Raw genomic sequence first — 27,435 nt, forward strand, 5'->3', positions numbered from 1 at the left:
AATTAATCTTGATTTAAGAACTTTTTCATTTTTGGACTGGAAACAAGAAACAAATACTAAATAAGAAGAGCATTTTTTGCAGTGTACACTTTGTCACATATCAGCTTGTTCTGTTTTTTGTAATAAGTCAGAAATGATAAGGAGGCGCCTCACGCAATACAAAGTCAATGGAGAGTGTTGGACCCCCCCCCCCCCCGCTGTGGGCGTGGCCTAAATACTCTCAGTCTCTATATGTAGTGCATGCTTAGACAGTAAAAGAAAGAGTGCATGCTGTGAGAGCGACTGAATGGCGTTGCTGGAGAAACTCAGCGTGTTGTGTCACGATGGATCCGACTTTTGTTCCCCGGCAGGCCGTCGGGATGTTCCTGAGGAAGAAGAAGAAGAGGAGGCTGGAGATCTCCACGCCCAAAAACTTCCAGCACAGGGTCCACACGTCCTTTGACCCGGTTCAGGGCTGTTTTGTGGGCCTGCCGCCCCAATGGCAAAGCGTCATAGAAACTCTCAAGAGACCCAAACCTGTGGTGGATCCGTCCAGAATCACGCAGGTGCATCTCAAACCAAAGAAGGTAACTCAGGAAAACAGATCAAATATGTGCTTTTGCATCACAGCTATTTTCTAATGACATCTATGCATATAATTTGCATGATAAACTGAATAGAGTCGGTGAATCATACATACAACAATTAAAAAATAATATATAGTTAATGTATATACAATTAATGCTTAGAGATTTTTTTTTTTGCATTGTTTGCAGAGTAGTTTTATGAAAATTATGCAAAAATATTTTATTTTGCATAACATTTTACTGCATATTACTGTTACCATATCTATTTTTAACATTTATTTGTTTATTTATGACAATTAGTCAAAAATACAAATATAATAAAATAAAATTATAGAATTTTTTAGCATTTTTTGCAAATCTTAGTGACATTATTGTATGACAATTATGCAAAAATATCAGGCAAAAAATTGCATTTGATATTATTTTGCATAACATTTCAATGCATGTGTATCACTGTAAACATTTCCATTTTTAAGATTTATATATTTATGACGATTAGTCCGAAACACATATATTGCTTAAAGAAAATTATATATATATTTTTTAGCATTTTTTGCAAATCTTAGTGACATTAATTTATGACAATTATGCAAAAATAGCAGGCAAAAAATTACATTTGATATTATTTTGCAAACATTTCAATGTATATATATATATATATATTACTGTAAACATTTTTATTTTTAACTTTTATTTATTTATTTATTTATGACAATTAGTCAAAAATACATAAATTGCTTAAAGAACTTTTTGCATTTTTTGCAAATCTTAATGACATTATTTTATGACAATTATGCAAAAATATCAGGCAAAAAATCTATATTTGATATTACTTTATTAAGCTAAAAAGTAGTTTGAATTATACATATAAATTAATAAATTTGTGTATAAAATGAATGCTTGAAGAACAGATTAGATAGAAAACTTAGTGATATTTTTATTACAATTAGGCAAAAATATCAGTCAAAAAATATGCAATTGATATTCTAGCGCAATGTAAAGTGATTTGTTATCAGAGGAGACTGTGTCCAAGTTATGCATTTCAGAAAAGTGCATCTACAAATCCTTATTAAAGGCTAAATGTATATCGTCTTTTTTATTTTACGGTGAAATATGGCATTCTTTACAGCACCTACTTTTGTTCTCAACATTAAATCTGTTCCCTGAGAAAGTGTTTGAGGTGGATGTGTGCGGTCCAGCGGTGTGTGTTAAACAGGTTTTGTCTCTGTGTTAGCAGGACAGCCTCCATCTCGCTTACATTTCCCCAGAGTTCTCACATATCAGCGACTCCATTCAAATGTGACACCAATTATGACCTGATAAACCTGCTCGACGCTGCTGTTATATGACATTTACTTTAGCAGAAGCTGGGTCATCTTAAATGTTAGTTTCTCGTGTCCATGTGTTGTGGTTGTAATGGTTTGAAAATCAAATAATATTACAGCAGCATCCTTTTCTTGAGGGGAAACCTATCATTCTCTAAAATATGATAGTAATGACAACATTAATGAAGACCATTCTGGAGTTTATAGATTATAATTATTTAAAAACAATCCCTAAAAATAAAGAATTGCATGTATGTATATAAATATCTGCCAACTGTAATCTTCAAAGACTGGATTTGGGTCCAAAAATAACAAAAACTACGACTTTATTCAGCATTGGCTTCTCTTCCGCGTTTGTGTTCAATCCTCAAATAAAGATTCAAACGGTTATGAATCAGCGAATTGATTCATGATTCGGATCGCCAATGTCACGTGAGTTCAGCAGAGCTGCAGGTAGAATCATAGACAGTAAAAGAAATGGACAGAGGGATCCCATTGCCTTCTACGGCGTTAAGTGATGTCAGTATAGGAGCACTCACTTCCTGATGGCGGAGCGAACTGCGCCGGCTCAGACTGAGCTTGACGACGTAGATGTGACGTGAGCCTCCTGTCTGACAGCTGTAGGTCTTCTAGTAGATGTGACGTGAGCCTCCTGTCTGACAGCTGTAGGTCTTCTAGTAGTTGTGGAAAGCGAAAGCTGAATCCCGTTGTTTAAATATTTTCTCCCGTTGCTTTTGGCTCACTATGGGCTTCTCCCCATTCTTCCCCCTTGACTTTATCAGACTAGTCTCCAGGACATGTCTCCACGTCCCCCCGACTGTCTCATAGACTGTAAAGATTGCCTGCGAGCGTCTCCTCAGGTCTATACGGTAATTTCTCAACTGTGCGACAGGGTCGCGTTGGTTATGACGCAATCGTTAGCCTATTTTTACAAAAACAGCTTCTGCGGGGCGATAGTGTAAGATACAAGGTAATGGAGCCTTTTATAAATTGTTGTGTTTCTTTAGAAATAAACAATGGACAAATGGAGTCTTTAAACGTCTCAGATGTAAAGTTATTCACTGTCAAAGTGACTCAAAAATGAATGGGAGTCAATGGGATGCTAACAGCAGGTGATGGCTTGGTTAGCAATGGCCGCCCCTAGGGGTGGAACGCTTTCCGAGCGCTAGATTACCCCCTTGGGTAGAATGATGCAGAGGCAGAGCTACAAAAATCATCAAGGACATTAATCACCCGGCCAACCCCCACTTCACCCGGCTGCCTTCTGGTAAGCGCTTCCGTAGCCTGATGGCCAAAACTGAGAGACTCAGGAGGAGTTTCTTCCCACAGGCCATCAGACTCCTGAACGCTGTCACTTAACTACATGTGACTTCACCTCACTCAGTATTAACAAACTCACACACAGATATTGCACTGCACTTTATTCTTGTGTTCATGTAACTACTCATTATAATGCTGTTTGCACATTACACTCCTGCACTTCTATTATCCACGTATTTATTTTTATAGTCTCCAGTTTACTTTATCTCACTTATTTTATTCCACATCTCTTATTTCTTTTACTTGATTTATTCATAATTCTACATATGTATATATATATATAGCACCTTATCCTATTCCTATTTTATCCTATCCCTATTTTATAATTTATTGTGCTTTTTTTGTTAATTGTAATTTGCTGTCCATGGAGCGGACCTGTTTACATTTCACTGCCGGTTGTATTCTGTATAACTGTGTATGTGACAAATAAAACTCTTGAATCTTGAATCTTGAATCTTGAATCGATTCACTGATTCACAACCGTTTGAATCTTTATTTGAGGATTGAACACAAACCCGGAAGAGAAGCCAATGCGGAATAAAGTCGTAGTTTTTGTTATTTTTGGACCCAAATGTATTTTGGATGCTTCAAGAGACTCTAATTAACCCACTGATGTCTCATATGGACTACTGTGATGATGTTTTTATTCCCTTTCTGGACATGGACAGTATAGTGTGCATACACTTGCATACGCTCTTGGACTAAATATAAAATATCTTAAAGTGTGTGTGAAGATGAACGGAGGTCTGACGGGTGTGGAGCGACATTAGGGAGAGGAGTTAATGACAGACATTTCATTTTTGGCTGAACTAACCCTTTAAGTTATGAAGTGCCATCATGTTGTTCCCGCTGGCTGAAGTTTCCCGAACAGCTGTAATGTGAAGCACGAGGTGTTCTGAACCGGTGCATATAAAGCGGTCATTTTATAATGTAATCTGCTCTCGGTATATGCAGCTCTTCTCTGATCGATGACAGAACGCTCTCTCAAAGTTAATAATCCTTCAAAGTTATCTGCTTTTTAATAATATCCTCAGAGTTAGCACTAAAACATTACTTATACATCATTCATGGAACGTTTTTATGACGTTTTTAGTTGGAACATTCTCGAGAGGTCATAAATCCTGAAATTTTGGTCTCTTTTTAAAAAGACACCCGACAAATTATAGTTTATTCCCTCAGTTTTATATATGAACATATGAATATATATATTTTTTTTAATCGAGTGTTCACCGGAGTGGTCTGAGACTCTAGGACTTTTGTCATATTTGATACACAAAAAAAAATGACTGGATTCAAAGAGTTAAGGTGGTAAAATAAAAATAAAAATGTAACAGATCCTTCCCTCGTAGGTCAATTTGACCACCTTTACCAAAAAATTATTTTATAATGTGTACATGTGTCTCTAAATGCATACTGAAGAGAAACTGCCTTTAGGACCCAGCGGAACAGCTCGTCCACTCCATATAGAGCTATAAGGCCACCAAGAGTCATGAAATATCATGTTATATTATTATTTTTTCACAAGAGGTCGGCAGAGACACACAATGTGATATATTCTAAGCTGAATTAAAATTTGAGCTGTAAAGTAGCTCTATAATGTTGATTCAGTTCAATAACAGTGTAAGTATTGCAACGTTAATTAATTCTGAAACAAATTTGATTCAGTTGATTCATTATTCAATTCAGTTCAGTTCGATAGCATTGCAAAGTTCAGTAATCAAGCAAATTTTCATTCGAAAAAGACAATAGCATCCTCGTCATTCGGATCAATTCAGTTCAAGTTTTTCTCTGATAGTCAGTGCAGTCAAATCTATAATATTACTGAATACTATTAATTATATTTAACTCTTTCTCCACCAAACATTTTCCGTTATTTGTGAGAAAACGTTTCAGGCCAAAAACTGATTTTTTCGGGTTTTCACTGTCAGGTGCTAGGGGGCGCTATTGCGCATCTTCTGAATGAGAGTACTGAATCTCCTGATCAAAACATACGGGAGGAAGACGCAGTAAAACAAGTGATCGTATGTAATCATATGCATATGAAAAAATGATGTGATCAACAACATTAAAGGTCCCGTTCTTCGCGATCCCATCTTTTAAACTTTAGTTAGTGTGTAATGTTGCTGTTAGAGCATAAATAATACCTGTAAAATTATAAAGCTCAAAGTTCAATGCCAAGCGAGATATTTTATTTAACAGAAGTTCCCTTTCAAAGCCTACAGCGAGCGGCCGGTCTGGACTACACCGCTGCACTTCCTGCTGTGATGACGTCACTAGAACTGTTTGTTGACTAAAGCTCCGCCCACAAGAACATGCAAAATAGGGGGCGTGGTCTCGTTGCTCTCACACGTGGAGAAGAGCGCGCATTCAGCGCTTGCATCTCCCCGTTATGGTAAGAGGCGGGACCTTTCCGGGCAAAGTGTGCTAAGCTGCTGTCCAATCACAGCGCGGGAAGCGCTGTCCCAATCAGAACTCGTTACGTGTTTCTGAAGGAGGGACTTCATAGAACAAGGAAATCATCAGGCCGTTTTTAGGACAGAGAAAGCAGCGGTTTTCAGATAAGTCAACTGTGTGAAAAATACTGTTTTTACATGCGAAACATGAACTCATGTTATAATGCACACTGTAAACATAATCACAGCTTCAAAAACACGCGAAGAACGGGACCTTTAAACATCATAAAAATCAAAACTGCCTAATGTTAGTGAATGAAATGTGGACCAGGACTGTTGATGGACTATATCTCCTCCATCTGTGTTTGATCATCTCTGATTCTGATCTGGAGTCAGTCTTTCACAAACAACCTGATTTTCTCAGCTTTTTGTACAAAATGTTGCTTTTTTTATGAAACTTACCCATATTCAATCGTTGATTAAAAAAAAAAGGAATGCAAGAAGCTGTTTTTTTTGTTTGTTTGTTTAAAAGAAGAGGGTCAACTCTTTCCTTTTGATATATTGCATACTCAGATATTCATAAAACAAAATATTCTATGGGCTATTCAATTTTGGTGAAAATGGTCAAAAACCCTAGCCTGCCGTGGTCATCCTCAGCTCTAGTCAGAATATGAGCTGATGCTCCATTGGGCTGTGATTATGGGGCGTGTTTCAACCCAACCAGGAAAGACCTCGATTGGACAGACCAACAACCAATCAGAGCAGCGGAGCGACGCATAACGTTAGTTGTCAAATGTCAACAGAGCTCAACTGCACTGTGTTGCCAAGTCCGCGTTTTTTCCATGGGTTGAAGCGACTATTATGTGATATATAGACCCATGAGTGTGAATTTTAGCAGCAACCTTGCCAAAATAACACACATTTTACCCCCCAAACGCCATTTTTTCCCAGAGAACCCCCCGAGAAGCTATCATTTAGGGCTAGTAGTTGGCGAGCTTTGTTGTAAAAACTTGGCAACCCTGTCTGCACGCGCTGGAATAAACAATCTTAGCCGGTGTTGTAAAAAAATGAAAGAATTTAATGATACACAGAGCACTTCCCAACATGATCATCATTTCTGAGAGAAATAGTGAAGGTGATGCAGATACGAACAAGCTCTCCGTTTAGGATTCGAACAAATATAATCTAAGCCCCTTTGATGACGTAATGATTACGTTACTGTTGATCATCTGTCCGTCATCGGCTAAAGCCCGCCCTGATGATCTCATTGGTCCAAACAGTTTCTATTCGGAGATAATTACTCCTCAATGGATCGAGGCCAGACCGAACCGCCCAACTTAAAAAAATTGTGGGCGGGGCTTAGTTCGGTTGGCATCCAGGCTACAAAAACCCTGGCGGTGGCTGACAACTTTTTTGTTTAAAACACTGGTGGGGAAAGAGTAAAGTAAATATTTTTTGATGTTGTGTTGACTCTGTCTTCCAGAACATCGTGCGGGGCAGTTTCATCGGACACGAAGACTACATTTCTGCGGCGATCGCTCATATGAGCCAACTCTCTGTTACCAGCTCAAACTCCTTAAGGAGAACCAGCCCGTCTCTGCGGAAAAGAGCACAGTCTCTGGGTCGTCTGGGCGAGTCAGTCGAAGGAGAAATGTATGAGTATCAGGAGCTGAATGGGGCAAATCTAAGAAACAATCAGTCGGTCTTGGACTGGCAAGCCAAATCAAAAAATTTCCAGAGTGAGATTGGAAGTCCGCGGTCTAATCTCAAGAAGAGCTTCACTTTAGACCCCAATGACTCTCGGACAAGATCCAAATCAATCCACGAGGCGACCATGTTCACGGAGCAACCGATGCTCATGCCTCGGGACATTCTACTCTCACCCAGGACCGTTCATGAACGTCTTACCATCGCTAAAATGGACGGTAAATCCCCCCAGAGACCTGTGTCTTGTCTCTACAGCCCATACAGCAAAAACGATGGAGCAAAACTGATCTCAGAACAGCCAAAGATGGAAACGCAGAAGAGGCCGCAGTCCACCTACAACTTTAAGGTGTGTCAAGTTACATTTATTCATATATAGCGCTAATAAAATACAGATTGTTTCACAGCATCTGGGAAATATTGTTAATGTTGCAAAAGGCATCACTTATGAAACGCATAATGTTATAAATGTAAAGCAACTTTAAAAAGATTTTTGAACTGAACCAACATTGAGCTGAATAATAGCTCTATTGTCTTTTTACAGCTGCTTTAGTTGAACTTTAGTTTGCTTTATCAGTAATGAACTAAAATGCAGATTTAGATGCTTTACGCTTCATATAACTCACTTTTTTGTGTGCTGGAGAATTAAAACAGCGCTGTAACACACAACTGCACAATTATGCAGATCACATTACTTCTCTTTGCTACTCACTCAATATCTTGCTGTTCAACCTTCAAATACTTGGTCAGCAGTTTCTGGAGCAGTTTCAGACACCCTCTACCTTCCCCAGCTCCACCTGTATAGATCTGCTATGGGTAATTCATCATGCTATTTTGTTTAGCTGCAATAACCAGCAGCAGAAGCAATAATAGTAGCAGCATTAAAAACCAACAACAGCAGCATCAATAATAACAGCAGCAGCAATAACAAAAGCAGCAGCAATAACCAACAGGAATAATCAGCAGCAGCAATAATCATCATCAGCAGCAGCAATCATGTGCAGCAGCAGCAATAATCATCAGAAGCAAGAATAATCATCAGCAGCAGCAGCAATAATCAGCAGCAGCAGGAATAATCAGCAGCAGCAGCAATAATCATCAGCAGCAGCAATAATCATCACCATCAGCAGCAGCAATAATCATCAGCAGCAATAATCATCATCAGCAGTAGCAATAATCATCATTGGCAGCAGCAGCAATAATCATCATCAGCAGTAGCAATAATCATCATCAACAGTAGCAATAATCATCATCAGCAGTAGCAATAATCATCATTAGCAGCAGCAATCATCAGCAGCAGCAATAATCAGCAGAAGCAGCAATAATCAATTAAAAGCAGGAATAATCATCATTAGCAGCAGGAATAATCATCAGCAGCAGCAGGAATAATCATCAGCAGTAGCAATAATCATTATCACCAACAGCAATAATCATCATCAGCATTAGGAATAATCATCATCAGCAGCAGCAGCAATAATCATCATCAGTAGTAGCAATAATCATCATCAGCAGTAGCAATAATCATCAGCAGCAGCAATAATCATTATCAGCAGCAGCAATAATCATTATCAGCAGCAGCAATAATCATAATCAGCATTAGGAATAATCAGCAGCAGCAATAATCATATTCAGTAGTAGCAATTATCATCATCAGCAGCAGCAATAATCATTATCAGCAGCAGCAATAATCATCATCAGCATTAGGAATAATCATCAGCAGCAGCAGCAGCAATAATCATATTCAAAAGTAGCAATAATCATCATCAGCAGTAGCAATAATCATCAGCAGCAGCAATAATCATTATCAGCAGCAGCAATAATCATCATCAGCATTAGGAATAATCAGCAGCAGCTATAATTATCAGCAGAAGTAGCAATAATCATCATCAGCAGTAGCAATAATCATCATCAGCAGTAGCAATAATCATCATCTGCTGCAGCAATCATCATCCTCAGCAGCAGCAATAATCATCATCATCAGCAGCAGCAGCAATAATCATCATTAGCAGCAGGAATAATCATCAGCAGGAATAATCATCAGCAGCAGCAATAATCATCATCAGCATTAGGTATAATCATCATCAGCATTAGGAATAATCAGCAGCAGCAGCAGCAATAATCATCATCAGTAGTAGCAATAATCATCATCAGCAGTAGCAATAATCATCATCTGCAGCAGCAGCAATAATCATCATCATCATCAGCAGCAATAATCATCATCAGCAGCAGCAATAATCATCATTAGCAGCAGGAATAATCATCAGCAGCAGCAATAATCATCATCAGCAGCAGCAATAATCATCAGCAGCAGCAATAATCATCAGCAGCAGCAATAATCATAATCAGAATTAGGAATAATCATCAGCAGCAGCAATAATCATCATCAGCAGCAATAATCATCATCAGTAGTAGCAATAATCATCATCAGCAGCAGCAATAATCATCATCAGCAGCAGCAGCAATAATCATCATCAGCAGTAGCAATAATCATCAGCAGCAGCAGCAATAATCAGCAGCAGCAGCAGCAATAATCATCATCAGCAGCAGCAATAATCATCAGCAGCAGCAATAATCTTCATCAGCAGCAGCAATAATCATCATCAGCAGCAGCAATAATCATCAGCAGCAGCAATAATCTTCATCAGCAGCAGCAATAATCATCATCAGCATTAGGAATAATCATCATCAGCATTAGGAATAATCATCAGCAGCAGCAGCAGCAATAATCATCATCAGTAGTAGCTATAATCATCAGCAGCAGCAGGAATAATAATCATCAGCAGCAGCAATAATCATCATCAGCAGCAGCAATAATCATCATCAGCAGCAGCAGCAATAATCATCATCAGCAGTAGCAATAATCGTCATCAGCAGCAGCAGCAGCAGCAATAATCATCATCAGCAGCAGCAATAATCATCATCAGCAGCAGCAATAATCATCAGCAGCAGCAATAATCATCATCAGCATTAGGAATAATAATCATCAGCAGCAGCAATAATCAGCAGCAGCAATAATCATCATCAGTAGTAGCAATAATCATCAGCAGCAGCAATAATCATCATCAGCAGCAGCAATAATCATCATCAGCAGCAGCAATAATCATCATCAGCAGCAGCAATAATAATCATCAGCAGCAGCAATAATCATCATCAGCATTAAGAATAATCATCATCAGCAGCAGCAATAATCATCAGCAGCAATAATCATCATCAGTAGTAGCAATAATCATCAGCAGCAGCAATAATCATCATCAGCAGCAGCAATAATCATCAGCAGCAGCAATAATCATCATCAGCATTAGGAATAATCATCAGCAGCAGCAGCAATAATCATTATCAGTAGTAGCAATAATCATCATCAGCAGCAGCAATAAGCAGCAGCAGCAGCAATAATCAATTAAAAGCAGTTATAATCATCAGCAGCAGAAATAATTGTCAGCAGCAGCAATAATTGTCTTTAGCAGCCACAATAATTGTCATCAGCAGCAATAATCATCAGCAGCAATAATCATAATCAGCAGCAATAATCAGCAGCAGTAATAATCATAATCAGCAGCAATAATCAGCAGCAGCAGCAATAATCATCATCAGCAGCAGCAATAATCAGCAGCAGCAGCAATAATCAGCAGCAGCAATAATCAGCAGCAGCAGCAATAATCAGCAGCAGCAATAATCAGCAGCAGCAATAATCAGCAGCAGTAATAATCATAATCAGCAGCAATAATCAGCAGCAGCAGCAGCAATAATCATCATCAGCAGCAGCAATAATCATCAGCAGCAATAATCATCAGCAGCAGCAGCAATAATCAGCAGCAGCAGCAATAATCAGCAGCAGCAATAATCAGCAGCAGCAGCAATAATCATCAGCAGCAGCAGCAATAATCAGCAGCAGCAGCAATAATCAGCAGCAGCAGCAATAATCAGCAGCAGCAGCAATAATCAGCAGCAGCAGCAGCAATAATCAGCAGCAGCAGCAGCAATAATCAGCAGCAGCAGCAGCAATAATCAGCAGCAGCAGCAATAATCAGCAGCAGCAGCAGCAATAATCATCATCAGCAGCAGCAATAATCATCAGCAGCAGCAATAATCAGCAGCAGCAATAATCAGCAGCAGCAATAATCAGCAGCAGCAATAGGAACAGCAGATCTATTCCACTAAAACCAAACACATCAACAGTGGATCATACCATGCGAAACACGCCGAGAGATGAATTTACAGAAATAGTTTAACGATAACGATACTGCCCAGATGTTGTTGATAAAGCTTGTTTTAGACCAAAACTATTCCTTCAGTATTCTTCCAGTGTATTTAGCAGCTTCTTAGTTTTCTCTGATGAACTCAACAGACATCATATTTATCTTTAAACACAGGTGAATTCACCGACCTACGCAGCCATTTGCAAACCCAACGGCACCAGTAGTCCAAAACCAGGGCATGGACTAATCCCCCTCCAAACCACACGCCGCTCCTCCAATGACAGCATTCCTGCCATCAAAACCTCCGGGACTCCAGCCTCAGTGCCCCCGACCCAGGACAGCCCATCCCAGCCCAGGCCTGCACCAACAGGCTCATCCGAGAGTCCCGCCGGAGCCTCTTCACCCTGTCTGAGACCATCCCAGAAAACCTCCAGTGTCCCGGAGCAGCCCAAAGTCACACACGAGCAGTTCAAAGCCGCGCTGCAGATGGTTGTGGATAAAGGGGACCCTCGCTCTTATCTGGAGAGCTTTGTGAAGATCGGAGAAGGCTCGACGGGTGTGGTTTGCATCGCGCGGGAGAAGCACAGCGGACGGCAGGTTGCGGTGAAGATGATGGACCTGAGGAAGCAGCAGCGGAGGGAACTGCTCTTCAATGAAGTATGAGCCATTTCAGTTCCATAATGGGACACTTTTCAGTAAAACAAAACTTAATGAGAAGTTAAACAATGAAAACTTTTCTTTAACTTTTAAAACAAATCTAAAGGGATTAAGCCATTTGGAAATTGTTTTATAAATAAATACAATTATATTGTATAAGATTTCATATATTCAAAAAATAAATGTATTCTAGACATGTATATATATATATATATATATATATATATATATATATATATATATATATATATATATATATATATATATATATATATTATATATATATATATATATAAATTTCACACATAATTGTTGAAAATGATAAAAATGTGTATATATGTTAAACATTTTAAAAATATATATATGTAATTGTCATTTAAAAAAAGTTACACTAGTAAATTATTACACTTTTTAACATGTATAAATGTACATTTAAAAGAAGTTATTATATATAATCTTATATATAACAATTATGTATATAATTTTTACACTAAATTATATATATATATATATATATATATATATATATATATATATATATATATATATATATATATATACAAATTTGTAAAAAAAAATATAAATAAATAATGTAACCGTAAAAATGATTTCTGTATGTCATTTCTCCCAGGTGGTTATCATGCGGGACTACAGTCATAAAAATGTGGTGGAGATGTACAAGAGTGCCCTGGTGGGTGAAGAGCTGTGGGTCATCATGGAGTACCTGCAGGGCGGCGCTCTAACCAACATCGTCTCAGAAACCAGGTAATCATAATCAACTAGTTTTACATGTTTTTTAACTCACCTGCACGATGTGTGTTGTTGAGGAGTGTGTGCTGTTGCTTTACTGCCGGAGCAGAAAACAGCCGGAAAGTCCACAGTGACGTCCTTCAGACAGTGCAGAAATGCTCACCTAAAGATCAGTCCTGGAGCTCTTCTGCCAAACAGTCTCTTAACTCAAGTCTGCTCTAAGGAAAGAGTAATTTGGAAAGTGCCCGTTGAGTTTGTTTTTACAGCGTTTGCGCAGAAGCTCTTTAATGATGTTCCTCACACACTCTTAAACGCCTGTGGAGAAGTCAGCCCTGATTGCACTTTTTGTGTAATACGTTTTGGAATACATTCAGTTTCAGTTTATTAGAGGATAACCCCTTGAGATGAAACATCTCGTTTTCGAGGGAGTCCTCAAAATAATATCAGACAATTGCACACTCACACATAAAAAAACTCTTCCACACAATCAACCACCCCAACCAGTCCCCCCTCTGACCACAACATATTCATATAAACAGCATAAAGTAATTTCAAAAACAAAATATTACAGGAGAGAACCATATTTGAGAGCACTGTATTTGATAAAGTCACCAGGACAAACAGATAGATACATATAACCCAAGTATACATAATAATAATTAATTAATTAATTTAAAAAATAAGTATAAATAAATAAATAAAAATAATAATAAAAAACATATATAATACATCTCATATAGGGAAACATTTACAATGATCACATGATTGTAAATAAGCTAACAGAGCTGTCTTAAAGAGTGGAAAGGAAGAGATGGACCTTAAGGAACAGGGTAAGCTATTCCAATCAAAGGGGCTTTGAATATGAAAGCGCGTCTTCCAATTTCTTTTGATATATTTGGGACAGAAAAAAAGAGATGATCAAGGTGTCTCCGGCCATAAGTTGACCTATATGGGACTAGATATTGCTTCAAGTAAAGAGGATAATTAAAAAAGATACATTTATAAATAAACCGAAACCAGTGTAGCTGTCGTCTGGCCTTAGGAGATAAAACATTCAATTGTTGATACTTAGAGCAATGATGGGTTAGGAACGGACATCTCAACACAAATCGACAGAGACTGTTATAGACAACATTTAAGGGTTTCAAACATGATTCTGTTGTACTCATAAACTAAAGTCAGCATAATCAATAATAGGACATAAGAGCTGAGTTACAAGTCTTAATCTAATTAGTGGTGGAAAACAATTAATTGAACGATATAATAATCTTAAATTATAGTTTACTTTTCACACAATAGAGTCGATATGAGGCCTGAAGGAGAGACTGGAATCAAGCCAAAGGCAATTATTAAAATTTCTCAACATGCTCCATAAGTAAACCATCTGAGAATTTAATCGATAGACTATTACCTTGGTTATGTCAGACAGATCAAGTGGAAAATAACATACTATATGATTTACTTTTGTTCAATATAAGTCCGTTATCCGAAAGCCACCTTTGAATAATATTAAAAGCAAACTGCAGTGAGGATTGAATTAAATGAATAGCATGTTTTGAAGAATAAATAACTGTCGTCAGCATACAGGAGAATTTGACTATCAACACAAATTTGAGGGAGGTCATTAATACAAATTGAAAATAAAAGAGGGCCTAAACAAGAACCTTGAGGAACACCCTTATCCATTATCACCAACTGAGAGAAAGAACCATTAACACACTGACGTCTGTAATGAAGATATGAACTTAACCATAAAATGGACTGTTCGGAGAGACCAATATTATATAATTTATCTAAGAGAATATAATGATCAACCCGATCAAACGCTTTGGTAAGATCTAGAAAACATAATGCAAGTATTCAATGTGAATATGAATTGATGAGATAACACAATATGAAAATGCAATGCATTAGACAAGATTATAATCCTGAGGCGTTCAAAAGCGTTTTTATGTTTCTGAGAGTCTCTTCTGCTCACCAATACTGCATTTCTTTGATTAAAAATACAGTAAAACAGTGAAATATTCCTCCAGTGTAGATCATCTGTTCTCTGTGTGAATATATAGTAAAGTGTGATTTATTCCTGTGATCAAAGCTGAATTTATCATCATTACTCCAGTCTTCAGAGTCACATGATCCTTCACTAATCATTCTCAGATGAAGATTTTATGCTTAAAGGGTTTCTTCAGCGGTTTAGCACATGGCTTTGTATCAGTATAAACCTGGGAGTATATTCGAATGATCGGCTCATGGACCATAATTATTGCACAAATAGTTTTTACTACCAAAAGATCTCCTCAAAATGTTCAATAAATATTATTGAACTAAAATATAGAATATTTAATTGAAAAATAGTTAAGGTGGATGGTCACATTTGACCACCAACATTAATTTTAACAATGTTGCATCTCAATCGCTCTCAACAAAACTATACTGTAAATGTGGTTGATGTAATAATCAATGCACACTATGCTGTAATGTTTACCTGTATAGTGAAGCTGTTGTCGATTCACTGATGTGCAACTATTAAGAGCTCCATGAGCATAGTGAACATGTCGCAAATCTGTTATTAAACGGCTCTGGCTTTCACTGTTATGCCACATTAAGTGCGCCAAAACGCTATTTATTGTTTGAATTTCGCATTATAACTTTACAAATTTGCCGTGAGATTTACTTGGGCAGAGTGAGAGTGTCAGACAGAGCCTGAAAGTGTGTGCCTCACGCTAAATGTGTGACGGTTGGCAACTGTTTTCTTGCTCCATGTAGTTTCGTGTTGCAGCCACAGGATGGCAGCAAAAGCAGCGCAAACTCATTCGGAATATTTTGAAGGCATAACAACTGAATATTCAATCTCGTGAGAAAAAGTAGAGACGATTATAGATGAAAAAATGAAGAGCGATTTTATCTTAGTTTTTATTTATGCAAAACATTTTAGTTTTGTGAAAAAGAGTGCATGTTAATTTAGTCTTAGTCAGCGTTTTTGGACATTGGTGCAGTCTCGTCATCGTCTCGTCTTAGTCATTTAAAAAAAAGGCAGCTGACAAACGTTAGTCTCGTTTGACAAAATTAACACAAATTTTATTTCTGGGAAAAATCCGGATGGTGATCGGGCAGTTCGGTCTGGCCTCGCTCCATAGAGGAGTAATTATTTCCAAACAGAAACTGACCAATGAGATCATCAGGGCGGGCTTTAGCCGATGATGGACAGATGATCAACAGAAACTGACCAATGACATCATCAGGGCGGGCTTTAGCCGATGACGGACAGATGATCAACAGTAACTGACCAATGAGATCATCAGGGCGGGCTTTAGCCGATGACGGACAGATGATCAACAGAAACTGACCAATGAGATCATCAGGGCGGGCTTTAGCCGATGACGGACAGATGATCAACAGTAACTGACCAATGAGATCATCAGGGCGGGCTTTAGCCGATGACGGACAGATGATCAACAGAAACTGACCAATGAGATCATCAGGGCGGGCTTTAGACGATGACGGACAGATGATCAACAGTAACTGACCAATGAGATCATCAGGGCGGGCTTTAGACGATGACGGACAGATGATCAACAGAAACTGACCAATGCGATCATCAGGGCGGGCTTTAGACGATGACGGACAGATGATCAACAGTACCGTAATCATCTCGTCATCAAAGGAGCTTAGATTATATTTGCTCTAATCCTAAACGGAGAGCTTGTTCGTATCTGCATCACCTTCACTATTTCTCTCTGAAATGATGATCGTGTTGGGTAAGTACTCTGTGTATCATTAAATTCTTTCATTTTTTTACAACACGGGCTAAGATTGTTTATTCCAGCGCGCGTGCAGACAGGGTTGCCAAGTTTTACAACAAAGCTCGCCAACTACTAGCCCTAAATAATAGCTTCTCGGGGGGTTCTCTGGGGAAAAAATGGCGTTTGGGGGGTAAAATGTGTGTTATTTTGGCAAGGTTGCTGCTAAAATTCGCACTCATGGGTCTATATATCACATAATAGTCGCTTCAACCTGCGGGAAAAAATGCGGACTTGGCAACACAGTGCAGTTGAGTTCTGTTGACATTTGACAACTAACGTTATGCGTCGCTCCGCTGCTCTGATTGGCTGTAGGTCTGTCCAATCGAGGTCTTTCCTGGTTGGGTTGAAACACGCCCCATAATCACAGCCCAATGGAGCATCAGCTCATATTCTGACTAGAGCTGAGGATGACCATGGCAGGCTAGACTATTGCCAGTAGAGGAGCTATTTCTACGTTTTCAACCGGTCCATGAGGGGTGAGATCGCACTCACAGTGCGATCTCAGGCTCGGCTCAGCCTCAGGCATTCATGTAAAGGAGCGGAGCAAAGTAAGTGTTTCAACGTTTGTGTCGTGTTTCTCACTCGGCTCACATTATATTGAACACACACCTTCAGCTTTTAATTGTAGTGTCTGTTCTCTAACTGAACTGATTTTATGAAGATGAACGCGGTGGGAAAGTGATCCCGTAGCGGTGGCTGTGGGAGTGGCCTCGTAGGGCAGTGAAGCAATGCATTCTGGGAATTTTTGTCTTTCATCCACATGAGATAAAAATACATTTTTATGTCTTTTCTCAGTCTAGAAGGCACCAAATATCAAAATAATTTCACATTTCTACTACATTAATGACCCAGTTTAAATACAAAGCTTAATGCTAAATCCCTGAAGTCACCCTTTAAGGAACATGTCTGATTATTCTCATAATTTTGTGGAAACCGTATGTGTGTGTGTGTTTAGACTAACAGAGGAGCAGATTGCGACGGTGTGTGAGTCCGTCCTGCAGGCGCTGTGTTATCTTCACGCTCAGGGCGTCATTCACAGAGACATCAAGAGTGACTCCATCTTACTGACACTGGATGGCAGGGTGAGACTGACTACACAATCCTCTGAATGTTACTGCTGTCAATAGTTAACAGACTAGCCAGACCGGATTTAAAGGGCTCATGAACTGCATTTTTACTTTGCAGTCCACTTATAATTTATTAAGATTTTTAGCAAGGTTTTTGACCCTCTCACAAAATATCTTGTTATACAGAAACGTATTACATATGTGACCGATCACGGAAAGTAGGGACACAAGTCGGTTCTGGGGCATTTTGAGTTATTCACAGATTCTGAAAGTGTAGTCTCCCTGTAGTCAACGATGTGTAACACATGGAAATCTGATCATATTTGAAGAAGTTGAAAGTAGGCCTTTAGAAAAGTTTAAACGAGAGAAAACAGCCTCTAAAGTTTTGCTGTTCTCACCTGCTGGGAGTGACAATAGGGCTCATTTACATCTCATTTAGATAAGCCACACCCCCTGCAAAGCTGCATGGTTGCATAGCAACGACAGACGCAACGGGAAAAATCGGACTGCATACTTTTAATAATAAAGGGTAGCAAATGCTAAACATTGGCATCTAAAAGCCCATTATAGTAATGGGGGTTTTGGCAAGTGATACGATGCTAATGATCAGGGCCGGCGTTTGCTATAGGCGAGCTAGGCGGTTGCCTAGGGCGACAATTGTGTTCGGGGCGCGAGCGCGCTCTAGTGCCGCCCATCACTTCCCATTAAGCAAAGAATCGGAACAAGCGAAATACAACATAATGTCTATTAAACATGATCATCATAGGGCACCCCCTCAGCCACACGTTTAATTACTTATCAACCTGATTATTAGATGGTGAGAATTATGTTAGAATTATTGAATTGATGGTGATTATTGATTGGCGTTAGGTCAAGCAAGTGCTCATCTTGCGCTTTCATCAAAAATGAGGCGTCTAAACCCGCGGATGCACAGGGACGGAAAGAGAGGAAGGAAGAAGATCAAAAGAAAGCCCAGTATAGAGGTTAGTCTTCTTATCTCAGCCAATAAGTTGTCAAACCAAATAAATATACTTAGTATTATCAATATTATCAACTAATATTAATGTTATTAATATTGTCAGTAAGCTATCACTTGCTAGTTTTCTACGTATTATTACGTATTGCAAACATAACTTCACTGACAATAATCAATAACCTACATGGATGTCATTTAAATATCAAAAGTCCAGTTCATTATAAATATGGATAACGTATGCATGTTGGTTATGAACAGTATGCAATCTACATGGGCGTCGGAAGCAAATAAAAAGTGGGGCCTCTGGTGTTTTTTTTTTTTTACTGTAACGATAGATGCCATATTATTTACATTAAAAACAAATATGCTGTGGTTTACTTAAAGATTGATTGGGCTAGACAAAATTAGGAAAACAGCCAGATTCTCTACAGTGGCTATAGTGTAGCGGTAAGACACATGTCATTAAAGCTACACTGTGTAACTTTTTTAGTTTATTCTTAGCTAAAAACACTTAGTTCTTTCAAAAATATATGTGCTCATTAATGTATATTTACTTCTTTCACGTAATAAAGTATTCTGGTAAGTTTATAATATGCCGTTGAAAACACATACGGGTGAGGGGTTCGAATGCCGGTCGCCATGTTGCTCCTCCATCTTGAAAGTACAGTAGCCAAAGAGGGACATACCCGTAAATTCAAGCTTCGCCTTTCGCGTTTTAACACTCGATGGCACCGTGTCGAATGTGAAGAGGGGGATTGCAGTGTTAATCTTGGACTAAATCAGCCACCGTAGGAGTTAAAACGAAATCAGAATTGAGAGGAACAGAAACTAATATTCACTGGATGGTCATAAACCTTTACACCGCTAGATGGGGGAAAATATCACACAGTGGAGCTTTAAGTTTTGACGCAACTCGATCAGAGGTTCGAATCCGCCTTTTGCCACACTCTCTCTACTCCCTTTTCCCATCACATCTCAGATCGGAAAGGCATTTATTTTCAATAAAAAGTGAGATAATATTAGAAAAGTGAAAATAAAGCGTCTAACGTGTTTAATAATAAGTGCTTCTCGGTTAGGGGTAGGCCTAGGTAAACAGACATGTGCTGAATTAGAGACGATAAAAGTGAGTGGGATGGTGGGGCAAAGCTCCATCTCGCCTAGGGCAACCAAAGAGCTAGAGCCGGCCCTGCTAACGATTACAATTAAAACGCCAGTTAAGAACAAGGTCTAAACATGAGATAACGTGTGTGTGTTCTTAGAATGAACACAAAACGACAAACTTTGGTGTTTATGGAAACACACCCCATAAGAAACAGAAAAGTATTCTTGCAGCTCTCGTTGCCTCCAATGAAATAAGTCGTTCGTGCACACTTTCTGTTTACCGGGGTCTTCTTAGTGGCTGTACTGTGCGTCTGTTTGACAGGGATAAAGACAGAGGAATGGGTAAAATATGTAACCATGGCTATAAAGTAGGGGTAAGGGGCAAGTTTTGATGCAAATCGATCAGAGGTTTGAATCTGCCTTTTACCACTTATTATTAAACACGTTATATGCTTTATTTCCACTTTTCTAATATATTCTCAATTCTTATTAAAAAGAAATGCCTTTCCGATCTGAGATGTGATGAGAAAAGGGAGCAGAGATAGTGTGGCAAAAGGCGGATTCGAACCTCTGATCGATTTGCTTCAACTTGATGACCTGCGCCTTACACCTACACTGTCATCTTCCTCCCTCTTCTTCATCTTCGTTCAGTTTTAGGTTAGGGATATTATTCAGTCTTAGTATGCCGCTTTCGCCGGCCAGAGCGCTGCATAAATAATTAGCCACGCGTACCTTGGAGGGCGGGGCAATAACAAAAGCCACTATAGAAATACACACAGACAAAACAAGGCGATTTCAACCTCAAAATGTACGCTTTTAAAAAATACCAATACTGCTAACTACACAGGGCGAGGCTTCTTCGTGATTTCAACTAACAGATTCAGCAAAAAAGTGAAAATCACAATTTGAAAAAAAATATACGCTACTTTCTCATTTTGCTCGAAATTAGAGCTGCCGACTTGTGTCCCTGTTTTCCATTTTGCTAACATGTTTTAACACACTACTACCATGAATTAGCATTTCACTAGCATTATTTAACATATTGTTAGCAAAAATAGCATTTTTAAACATGTTGCTAGCATGTTGTTAGCATGAATTACCATGTTGTAGCATGAATTACCATGTTACTAACATGTTTTAGCATATGTTGCTAGCATGATTTAACATTTTGCTAGTTGAGTTTGTTGTTAGCATGGATTAACATAGCTGCTAGCATTGGTGTTGGCATATATTATGTTGCAAGTGTGCTTTATCATTTGTTCGCAAATCCAAATACACACTTGAAAATCATCTCTGTGGTTTTATTGCTGGAGTAATCCTGTTTGCGTCGCTCTAGTATTTTCTGCTACATGTGTGACTCTGTGGGCGGAGCTAAAGAGGTGACGTGTAGAAGTGGGCGTCGCACTATGATGTCATAATGCGACACAATCCGAAACGAGTTGTTTTCTGAGCTTGGCTTCAATAAAAAGGACGTTTTGAGTTCTGAAACTTGCAGAAACTTCTTATAGTACAGTGACCTCTATGTCAAAAATCAATTCATGAACTCTTTAAACTTTGTCAGTGTTGATCAACCAACACTGATCTTAATATCAGGTGTAAAAAGGGCCTGAACACACTGAATTAAATATAAAATTTAAAGACTGAAATTATGCTTTTGTGTAAATTGTACTCCGGTAATGTTCAAGGCATCGTGTGTTGCCCGTTCTCATTGTTTTACAGGTCAAACTGTCGGACTTCGGCTTCTGCGCTCAGATCAGCAAAGATATTCCCAAGAGGAAGTCTTTAGTGGGAACGCCGTACTGGATGGCCCCTGAGGTCGTCTCCAAGACGCCGTACGGCACTGAGGTCAGCAAACTCCATCCAAAACATTTACAATGTATTATATTTCATCTTTTATTTATATATATATATATATATTAGGGATGCAACAATACAGTTAGTCCACGGTTCAATACGCATCTCGGTTTTTAACCACGGTTTTCGGTTCGGTTCGTTTTTTTTGCTCTTCTATTCTTAGGCGACAGGAACAGAAAACGGTTATGAAGAAAATGTTCTTATTGTAATACTCTTTCTTTATTTTACTTAAAAGACTTGAAAAACTTTACTTAAACTTAACTTTACTTTAAAAAAAAACCTTGTACACATTCCTGGTGTATTGTATAATATAAAGTAATAGAACAATATATTTATTAAACAATGTATTCTTTGTGAGTATTTTGGTTAAGATATAATTGTTCAATGTTTGTGCATTAACTAATGTGAACAAATACAAGTTTGGATTTTAAAAATGCATCAGTAAATGTAAACATTAACTGAGATGAATTAATGTGGTTAACGTGTGTTATATGAAACCTTGTTATTAAGTGTAAGCACGGCTGGACTGCGGCTAAAATTCGTCTCTGGCATACCCAGCACATCCGGCCCATGAGTTCCCCGTGAATGTTTTTACTGGGGTTGGGGCCTTATATTGGAGTATATAAATAAAACTAGGACAAGGACAAATAATTATAGATATTATCCAACTTGCTGCAAATGCAGATAAACTTAATATTGCTTTTTTGTCACACAGAAATGCCCTTGGCAGTAAAGCACTGATGATTTTGAGCACTGATGCAGTAAAGTAAATGTACTTCTTTTAAATGCTGTCATCATTTACTCACTCTCGTGTCGTTTCAAACCTGCATGACTTCTGTGAAACACAAAATAAGATGTTTTGAAGAATGTTGGCAACCCAGCCATTTTGGTTAGACTACCATTTGAATATTGTATCAACAAAAAACAGACTCAAATCATTTTATTTTATGCTACACAGAAATAAATTCATTTAGGTTTGGAATGACATTAGGGTGAGTAAATGATCATATTTTTGGGTTGAACAATCATATTTTTCAAGAGTTAACATAATTTAAGTAAGACACTGATATCTATCTTTCATGAGGCTATTACATTTCATTAAATCTATTAAAAAAAGTTAATAAAACTTTTAAAGAGGAAAAAAAAGCTTTGTCCTTAATTCATGGGATCTAGACTTAAAGCTGTTTTATAGACTGTAGTTTAACTGTAGGCCAGTTTCATTTAAATGTAAGATCATGGTGGTCACCGGGTAAAAAACACAGACTGTACAAACCATGCTCCTCATTATATGGCTATATAGTTTCTAAAATATATAAAACATATATAATAAACTATTATATTTGTAAGTTAAAAATTTTTTTAAACACCTGTAGAAAATACGAAAACAGCCTCTATAAAAATGATTTATATTCTGCAATATTAATTTAAGTAGGCCTAATATAGCAAATTTTTAAATAAATGTTTCTTCCAAAACACCATATTTCTTCGCTGTTAGCAGCAATGTAAATTGTGGTTCTGCTAAAGTGAAACGTGTGTGTGTTCCCGTTTTCCACAATTATCATACAATTGTATCCGGAGTCAAAGTGCCGTATAGAGCAGCATTTAAACGCAGCGTACGTTCGTCAGCGGCTGCACTGCGCGGATATTTGCCTTTGTAGTTCCATGCGCTCAAATACTAAGAAATAAATAAATAGAAAAAGAGCGCCTAATATGGAGGGGAGGTCTCTCTCGCTTCGGCTTGTCAATTCAGAAGACAAACCAATGGGCCGCTGCGCTGCATGTTGTCAGTGGCACAAAAAAATAAAATAAAAAATAATAATAATATTTTTTTAAAAACACTACCGGCCCCAAAGTGCGTCGGCCCACCAGTCCAGCCCTGAGTGTAAGATGTTTTTAATAACCTGTAGAGATCAATGACATAACACTGACAAACACACATTCCATGTGTCAGGAAATGCATAACTTACACATCTGCTGTGTCATATTAAATATTTCAGATACGTTGCTAATGTGGTCGGGTGTTTTCCTGTAGAAACCTGGGAATGTGGGGGATTTTCCATCCTAGAACAGTCAAAAATAACTTCAATAAACCTCATTTTGTTCATGTTTTATTAGGAATATTAGAAAAGAGGTGTGTGTGTGTGTGTGTGTGTGTGTGTGTGTGTGTGTGTGTGTGTGTGTGTGTGTGTGTGTGTGTGTGTGTGTGTGTGTGTGTGTGTGTGTGTGTGTGTGTGTGTGTGTGTGTGTGTGTGTGTGTGTGTATATATAAATGATGTAGGATATGAGTTGACGGGATTGTGGTCTCCTCTGGAATGGTCATGTGATCTCCTCTGGAGTGGTCATGTGATCTCCTCTGGAGTGGTCATGTGATCTCCTCTGGAGTGGTCGTGTGATCTCCTCTGGAGTGGTCATGTGATCTCCTCTGGAATGGTCATGTGATCTCCTCTGGAGTGGTCATGTGATCTCCTCTGGAGTGGTCATGTGATCTCCTCTGGAGTGGTCATTTGATCTCCTCTGGAATGGTCATGTGATCTCCTCTGGAGTGGTCATGTGATCTCCTCTGGAGTGGTCATGTGATGTTGTCTGGTGTTTGTAGGTGGATGTGTGGTCTCTGGGGATCATGGTGGTGGAGATGGTTGATGGAGAGCCTCCGTATTTCAGCGAGACGCCGATCGCAGCGATGAAGAGACTGCGGGACGAGCCGGCGCCGACCGCCAGGAACGCCAGCAAGGTGAACCAGAACATGCTGTTATTATACACACCCACTAAACACATTACAGATCGTGGTACCAATTACATTAAGGTCTCATAACGCATCATCTAACATCAAGCAGTTCATTTATTACAGTCTTTATTAATCCCCAATAAATCATTCATTTATTAATAATTATTCAATATTTTTTTCCATCAGGCCCATTAAATAATATCAACAAATGCAACTATAATGTATTAGTAAATGTTCAAATTAAGAATAATAAATGCTTTAGCACTGACAGCCGTCAGACCTCCGCTCATCTTCACACACAGATGAAGATATTAGTGTTGAAATCCGATGGCTCAGAAAGGCCTTCATTGACACCAATGTCATTTCCTCTCTCAAGACCCATAAAGGCACTAAAGACGTCGTTACAAAGCCCATCTCACTACAGCGGCTCTACAATCATTGATGAAGAGGCCAGAATAGAGTTAGTGCGCAAAAACACTAAATAACGACTTATATAGTGATGGCCGATTTCAGAACAAAGATTCGAACCGTTATGAGTCAGTGAATCGATTCATGATTCGGATCGTGAGATCGGCCATCACTATATAAGTCGTTATTTAGTGTTTTTTGCGCACTAACTCTATTCTGGCCTCTTCATCAATGATTGTAGAGCCGCTGTAGTGAGATGGGCTTTGTAACGACGTCTTTAGTGCCTTTATGGGTGGAGGAATTAATGACAGAATTTTAGTTTTGGGGTTAACTAACCCTTAAAATAAAAGAATCAAAGTTTGCATTTAGAAGTGCCATGTTCTGTCATTATTTTCATAGTGATGTGTGTTAATTATGGGATGTTCATGTGCTCTAATTGAGCAGATCTCTCCTGTCCTGAGGGACTTTTTGGACTCGATGTTGACCTGCGACCCCGAGCGGAGAGCGAGCGCCGCCGATCTCCTTCAGCATCCGTTCCTGCTTCAGAGCACTTCTCCTCGCTGTCTGGTCCCCCTGGTGGAGCAATACCGCAAACGCATGTCCCGCTGCTGACACACACACACACACACACACTGTTTCCTGAACATTTACATGCCCAGAGCGTCAGTTCAGCCCAAACACAACATGCAGCGTTTATTGAGCTTCACTACAAATTGCACTTTATTCCATCACAATGGACCTTAATCAGGTTGGACGCCATATTGAACTTAATGCGGATGAAAAGGAGCCTGTGAGGATTGACTAGTGTGACTCCATTTCAAACTAAATCAGGCCAAAAGCTGTGTTTCAAACACGGGAACTTTCCCCAGGAACTTTGGGTAGCCTGCTGTGGTCATCCTCAGCTCTAGTCAGAATATGAGTCTGATGCTCCATTGGGCTGTGATTATGGGGCGTGTTTCAACCCAACCAGGAAAGACCTCGATTGGACGGACCAACAACCAATCAGAGCAGCGGAGCGACGCATAACGTTAGTTGTCAAATGTCAACAGAACTCAACTGCACTGTGTTGCCAAGTCTGCGTTTTTCCCCCGGGTTGAAGCGACCTCAATTATGGGATATATAGACCCAGGAATAACAATTTTAGCAGCGACTATGCCAAAATAACACACTTGCCCCCAAACGCCATTTCTTTCCGGAGAACCCCCCGAGAAGCTATTGGGCTTGTTTTGGGCTAGTAGTTGGCGGGTTTTGCTGTAAAGACTTGCCAACCCTGTCTGCACGCTGCGCGCTGGAATAAGTAACGTTAGAAGAAAAAGACGAGTGTAAACGATCTTTGCCGGTGTTGTAAAAACAGAATTTAAGGACACACAGAGAACTTCCCAACACGATCATCATTACTGAGAGAAATAGTGAAGGTGATGCAGATACGAACAAGCTCTCCGTTTAGGATTAGAGCAAACTCAACCCAAGAGCCTTTGATGACGAGATGATTACGCTACTGTTGATCATCTGTCCGTCATTGGCTAAAGCCCGCCCTGATGATCTCATTGGTCAGTTTCTGTTGATCATCTGTCCGTCATCGGCTAAAGCCCGCCCTGATGATCTCATTGGTCAGTTTCTGTCGATCATCTGTCCATCATCAGCTAAAGCCCGCCCTGATGATCTCATTGGTCAGTTTCTGTTGATCATCTGTCCGTCATCGGCTAAAGCCCGCCCTCATGATCTCATTGGTCAGTTTCTGTTGATCATCTGTCCATCATCAGCTAAAGCCCGCCCTGATGATCTCATTGGTCAGTTTCTGTTGATCATCTGTCCATCATCGGCTAAAGCCCGCCCTGATGATCTCATTGGTCAGTTTCTGTTGATCATCTGTCCATCATCGGCTAAAGCCCGCCCTGATGATCTCATTGGTCAGTTTCTGTTGATCATCTGTCCGTCATCGGCTAAAGCCCGCCCTGATGATCTCATTGGTCAGTTTCTGTTGATCATCTGTCCATCATCAGCTAAATCCCGCCCTGATGATCTCATTGGTCAGTTTCTGTTGATCATCTGTCCGTCATCGGCTAAAGCCCGCCCTGATGATCTCATTGGTCAGTTACTGTTGATCATCTGTCCATCATCGGCTAAAGCCCGCCCTGATGATCTCATTGGTCAGTTTCTGTTGATCATCTGTCCGTCATCGGCTAAAGCCCGCCCTGATGATCTCATTGGTCAGTTTCTGTTGATCATCTGTCCGTCATCGGCTAAAGCCCGCCCTGATGATCTCATTGGTCAGTTTCTGTTCTGCATAATTACTCCTCTATGGAGTAGTCCAGACCGAACTGCGTGAGCTCAGATGTTGTGGGCGGGGCTGAGTTCAGCTGGGGGCGGGGCTGAGTTCGGCTGTGTTTCGACCACAGGGTCTAAATAAAGTTACGGGTAAATATCTCCCCCTTAAAGCGGCCCTGCTCGCGAGGTCATACTTTTTCACAGTTCAGGAACTTTCGGGGGTGGGGCTTGAGCGTTGAACATGCTGATTGGTTGAGCTCACGCAGCATTTCATTTCAACCTAAAAGTCAGTTGCGGTGTGTGCAGTCAGAGTCGTTTGCTC

General features: G+C 39.3%; 1 protein-coding gene across 1 annotated transcript; it reads left to right on the top strand.

Annotated features, from left to right (window-relative positions):
- The first annotated feature begins 286 nt into the window (after nucleotides 1-286).
- pak6b (p21 protein (Cdc42/Rac)-activated kinase 6b) lies at nucleotides 287-26,879 on the top strand. The gene is given in 9 exon segments (XM_067418340.1): nucleotides 287-346; nucleotides 348-566; nucleotides 7,088-7,657; nucleotides 11,679-12,161; nucleotides 12,793-12,926; nucleotides 17,670-17,796; nucleotides 21,578-21,703; nucleotides 24,309-24,443; nucleotides 25,290-26,879. Coding segments are annotated over 9 exon segments (2,022 nt in total). The 3' UTR covers nucleotides 25,458-26,879.
- Nucleotides 26,880-27,435: the final 556 nt, after the last annotated feature.

Source organism: Pseudorasbora parva, chromosome 15 (assembly GCF_024679245.1).
Source record: "Pseudorasbora parva isolate DD20220531a chromosome 15, ASM2467924v1, whole genome shotgun sequence".
In the NCBI taxonomy this organism is placed as follows: domain Eukaryota; kingdom Metazoa; phylum Chordata; class Actinopteri; order Cypriniformes; family Gobionidae; genus Pseudorasbora; species Pseudorasbora parva.